General features: G+C 39.0%; 1 protein-coding gene across 1 annotated transcript; it reads left to right on the forward strand.

Annotated features, from left to right (window-relative positions):
* Window positions 1–2,608: 2,608 nt before the first annotated feature.
* Window positions 2,609–5,063, forward strand: LOC132994367 (beta-1,4-galactosyltransferase 2-like). Its single transcript, XM_061064678.1, has 2 exons — window positions 2,609–3,198; window positions 4,377–5,063. The coding sequence occupies exons 1-2, from the start codon at window positions 2,671–2,673 to the stop codon at window positions 5,040–5,042; spliced, it is 1,194 nt and encodes a 397-aa protein (XP_060920661.1). The 5' UTR covers window positions 2,609–2,670; the 3' UTR covers window positions 5,043–5,063.
* The last annotated feature ends 534 nt before the right edge of the window (window positions 5,064–5,597 follow it).

Here is a 5,597-nt window from a genome sequence, read left to right on the forward strand (position 1 = left end):
TCCTGCTTGGATCAAGAAAATCCTGATTCAAGTTTTTCTCAATTCTTCACAAAACTTTTGAACAACATAAAGGTGGTGGTTTTATCCATATAAGGCATGTTTGTGTGTGTTAAATAAAATCCTTGTGATATAAAGGATTCACTTTTAGATGAATCCCTTGGAATAAAACTGGATTTTCGGTAGTACCCCTCTGTGTGTGGTCTAGATGAAACCCTAGGAATACTTAAAGGTACAGACCGCGTGTAGGTCTCTGAAATTCTAACGGAAAATAAATAGTAAGTTCTTGTTTTTTGACTGTATAGATGCAAAGGAGGGTCAAAAATATGTCTTTTTAATCCGTTTACACAGCATTAATGATATAACTAAAAAGACAACACTGTGGTCTTAAGCTTTCTCTAGTTGTCTGCACACCTGGTTTGTGAAGTTGCAGTTAACTAGACAATCTGAATACTTGAACACACACTGAAATACTAATACATTGTAAAACTGGATCAGCTGTTCTGCTGTGGACTAATTGTTCCTACTGGAAGCAAAGTCAGGTGTTATCTCGAGACACTTTACAAAAAGCAGGTAAAAGACCTTACTCTTTGTCTTTTAACATTACAAAAGAGCAGGTAAAAAGACCATACTTAATGAATAATCTTTTGTGGAAAACAAGAAAGGGTACTGTTTCTGACTACTTGACAGTCCAACTGCAGCCACTTGAGTGTCGGTCTATCGTGGAGCACACTTGTTTTTGGGGAACTGGTCTTGCCAATAAATTAAGGCTCTGTCATTAGCTGTCAAATATAATATTGGAAAACTGGGAGATATAAACCTCTGTGTTTCTTGGATTTGATAAATGAGCCTTGGACATTTGTTAAGTTTTATACCCCCAAACAATATTATTGAATCAAAGGTTGTTTTTGTTTATTCTGAGGGTAGCTTTACTGCAATTTTTTTAAACAAACAGATAAACCTGGAAAGCGGGTGAAACCAGTTTATTAGCATTTATGTGCCCTATGAGAAAGAGTGGCAAATACCTCCTAAAGTCAATGTGTTTTTTAAACTTGTCCAATTGAATACAAAATGTGTTCTTGAATAAGAGCATCGGATTTAAAGTCACAGAAAACCCTACATTGCTGTTGCTTGGCAATTTCAAAGAGAGGAGATTCAAGGAAAAATGTATCCAATTTTTTTGTTAAGAAAAATAAATATGCTCTACTCAAATGAACTGAATAGCCAGAGAAGCTATCTGAAGCAGTTGACTAATGAGAGAAGTGGAGGGAGGAGTGATGGGGGTCCAGCAGAAAAATCTGTCAAACGTTTGTTACATAGACGATGTACATCTGATATTTCCCACCCTTATTCCCTTAATAGCAGTTTGCTGCCTTACGCTGATGGCTCCAGTGCTAGATTAAACAACAGAGGACTGGCAAAGTTGTCCCGCACTTGAAGTTAAAGGTTGTGACCTACTGCTGTTAGTAAGAGAAGCTGAATTTGGGAACCCTGATTGGTTCTTATGTGTACTATATAGGAAGTCAACTGCAGTAAAGGATACTTATCAAGGACTTTCTATTTCAGAAATTCACTGCATGATGAGGTATGCTTTATCATGTTTCTCTTAGCAAGGGAGTACCACGTTCTGCACACTCGTTCAGCACATTCAACAAGTACAATGACACACCAGTAGAGGGCTTTAGTAGACAGCAAATGGGGAGTATTGTCATTGCCTTGAGTGTTATTGTAGTATTACGCCCCGCCGTAAGGCGACCCTATGGGGCTAACAACAATCCACACATTGACCCATTAAAATACTTAAAACTGGGGCGCTGGTGGCGCAGTGGTTAGTGCGCGCGCCCCATGTATGGAGGATGTTGTCTCAGGCGGGCGGCCCGGGCTCACATCCCACCTGTGGCCTCCCTCATGCATGCCATTCCCCACTCTCTCTCCCTGATTTCCAACTCTATCCACTGTCCTATCTCTCCATTAAAGGCACAAAAAGCCCAAAAATTAAATCTTTAAAATATTTAAAACACCTTAACAAAGCCAAAACAAAGGGATTTGTTACAATATGACACACTAAAAGTTAACAAAGATCAAATGAGAAATAAAAGACAAAAGATAACAGACAATCCCTGACAGAGCGGCACAGCAGTCCCAACTCCAAATGCCTCCTCCAAAATGTCTCTTCAAAATGCCTCACTTCCTGCAGCCAGCACTGGCCTTTTAAGCTCTGAGGCCAGGTGTGCCTCGTTGTTCAATTAGTGGCTTCACCTGGGCTGGAGACAACAGGAAGTGGAGAAGGAACACACAGCACAGGGAAACACAGAGCCGTAACAGTAGTTATTAACAGGTTTTTTTCTCAGACCAGTTAGCTTACTGTATATTAAAGCAACCTGTAAATGTTGTACAATGAAGATTTTTTAAAATCTAACTATCATTAACATTATAGCAGATATAATATTGAAAATAATCCACAAATGTCGTCAAACACACTGAAATGCAGAACCAGTCTCTGGATTCTGGGTGACAATAAGATGAACCAATGATAGATAAGGCCCATCCCAGTCAGCTGAAGTCAACAAGGAAGCCATTCAAATAAAACCTGTCTGGCAACTCCTGTGTGTGGAACACTTTTGACATTTAGAGAGTAGACCTGTTACAGCGTTAACCTTCAGGGTTTCAATAATGCTTTTGAGACTCTTTAAAATGTTGTCCCTTTTTGCTTTCATCAGTACGGCATGTTTTGCCCTTTTTCTATACAAGAAAAGCAGCAATTTGGATTTTTTAACTAACCAGCTTTTTAAGGCTCATGGAAACAACAGCTTTTCCGGGCTGTTAGACAAACAGGAGACACGGGTAAGGGAATTTCAGAGTAATGACTCCAAAAAGATTGAAGCCTCCATGGTGACTGAAGCTTCCAAAGAGAGTGATGCCTCGATGGAGAATAATGCTGCAAAAGAAAATGAAGCCTCCATTGGTAATGAAGTCTCTGTGAAGAGTGAAGCCCCCAATGCTGTCCAAGAGAAGACCCAGACACCAGCCCCTGAGAACAAGACTATTGGACTATGCCCTGATACCCCTCCAAATCTTGTTGGCGCCCTCCGTGTAGAGTTTGATAATGAACGGACATTGGAACAGGTGAGAGAGGACGTTGGTTCTGGTCTTCAAATGGGAGGCAGGTTTATGCCGCTTGACTGTATCGCCCAACAGAAGGTAGGTGGATGAAAGGAAAGACAAATCAATAAATGGACAAATTAAACAAAGTATACAATTTTAAACAACAGAATTAAAAGGAACAATAACTTTTCAATTGTGTTGTTGCCAGATTTAAAAGTAAAATAAAGAGACAAATAATTCCCTGTCCATTAGGTAAGACTTCAGTACTGTGCAAGAAACTCCCATCCACTTTTCCAGTGGAATATATATTGTGGTAAATGGTGTCGAACTAAGACTGAAGTTCTGCCACTGTGTTTAACAGATATCATTAAAAACCTTAACCAGAGCTGTTACAGTGCTGGGATGTGGTCGAAAACCTGACTGGGAGACATCGAAACAGTTGTTCAATGTCAAGAATTTATTTAACTGTTGAAAAACAGACTTTTCCATTATTTTACCTAAAAATTGAGATTTGATATAAACCTGTAATTGTTCATTACTGACTTGCCTAGATTGTTTTTTTTTTTTTAAATAGTTGCTTGATGACTGCTGTTTTAAGGCCTTTGGGAAGAGACAAGTTTACCATCTGTAACAGATCTGGTGCCACGTCTGTTTGCCAGAATATCAAGAAAGCAGGAGGAGGAATTTTGTAGTTGAATAATGTCCTCCAGGTTTTAATGATTGATCAGATTAAATTGTGTCATGGTTTTGAAATTGGTTATAAATTGGCACAGCACATTCTACTCCTGATATTGAGGTACTGACAGCTTGTCAAATTTTCTAATTTTTTTCAGTAAAGAAGGTGAGAAATTAATTACAGGCCCTGGATGAATAAAGTTCAGCTGCTACAGACACAGGATGATTTGTTAGCCTGTCAACAGCAGTAAACAGGGCACTTGCATTATTATGGTTTTCAGTGATGATGTCACTGATGATGCTTCTTGACAAATAGTTACATCCAGCCTGCAAAGACGATGAGCTATCAGCTTTGCTGGATTCAGCAATCAACAAGCGGACACCTGAGGAAAAGCAGTTTTATGCACTTCTGCATTGGCTTCATTCGTCAACACCACAGGTTACCACTTGATGGCAGCAAACAGCAGTTTATTGTTTCTTTGATAGAAAATGAAATCATTCAGAAAAGGTACTTGCAAGGAATGCTGTTTAAAAGGACAAAAATAAATTAAATTGTACATGACTTTCTTCATGTATAATTAAGCAAATTGTCTGTTTAGGTGGCAATCATCATCCCATTCCGAAATCGCCATGACCACCTGAAGCACTGGCTGTATTACCTCCATCTTATACTGATACGACAGCAGGTGGACTATGGTGTGTATGTCATCAACCAGGACGGAGAAGGAGTGTTCAACCGGGCAAAACTGATGAATGCAGGCTATGTTGAAGCGCTGAAGGAATATGATTACGATTGCTTCGTCTTCTCTGACGTCGATCTGGTTCCTATGGACGACCGTAATCTCTACCGATGTTTTGATTCTCCCAGACACTTGGCTGTAGCCATGGACAAGTTTAACTTCCTATTACCATACAGTACATTCTTTGGTGGGGTTCATTCAATGTCAAAAGAGCAATTCTTGAGAATTAATGGTTTCCCCAACACTTACTGGGGTTGGGGTGCTGAAGATGATGATATATATAATCGGATTTTATTCCGTGGAATGAAAATTTCTCGGCCTGACTTGATAATAGGGAGGTATAAGATGATTAAACATCTGAGAGACTTGCACAATGAGCCAAATCAAAGAAATCCCAGCAAATTGCACAACACCCAATGGCAAATGGAAAAAGACGGTATCAATTCCCTCAATTACACAGTCAAGGAGATGGTGAAAGATAAAATGTACACATTTATCACTGTGGATATTCAGGCTCCACAATAATAAATGAGGACTGGAACTGTGGAGGAATGAGGAATGTGTGACTGCTGTTGACTTTTTATTTTCTGTTTCATTTTCAAGACGCCAAACAAAAATATGTCATCTGGGCACATTGGTGTGTATTATTGTGTGCATATGCCCAACTGTATTAAGTCAACTTTTAGTAGGCTATATGAAAAACAGAAATGACATCTCCCTGTCTCTGTTGTTTCAGCATTATCCTCGAATGCCTGTTTAATTTTCAAAGTAAGGTGTGAAATACAAATCAAATAATGCTTTAACTCATGATTTGATTTATGCGGATACAACTACCTTTAAAACAACGTGTAACTTTTGACCTTAAAATAGTAGTTTAGATATCTACTGAATTAAATCATAAAATGACCTTACTATATGATCAGACATTAAGGAAACATGATGTGTTGAAGTGCCGGATTTTCTGGCAACAATGCAGCAGCCAGTATGTCCTCCTTCGAAGTTTCCATTCTGGTGTGGAATGGTTTGTTATTGTTTTAAATAAATTGTCGGTGTATAAGGTGCCCTTCAGATTGAGAGAGC

This window comes from Labrus mixtus, chromosome 19 (genome assembly GCF_963584025.1).
Source record: "Labrus mixtus chromosome 19, fLabMix1.1, whole genome shotgun sequence".
Taxonomy (NCBI): domain Eukaryota; kingdom Metazoa; phylum Chordata; class Actinopteri; order Labriformes; family Labridae; genus Labrus; species Labrus mixtus.

Coding starts and splice junctions, on each gene's coding strand:
- LOC132994367 (XM_061064678.1), top strand. CDS start 2,671: ATGCTTTTGAGACTCTTTAAAATGTTGTCCCTTTTTGCTTTCATCAGT. Junction 3,199..4,376: donor ACTGTATCGCCCAACAGAAG/GTAGGTGGATGA, acceptor TTGTCTGTTTAG/GTGGCAATCATCATCCCATT.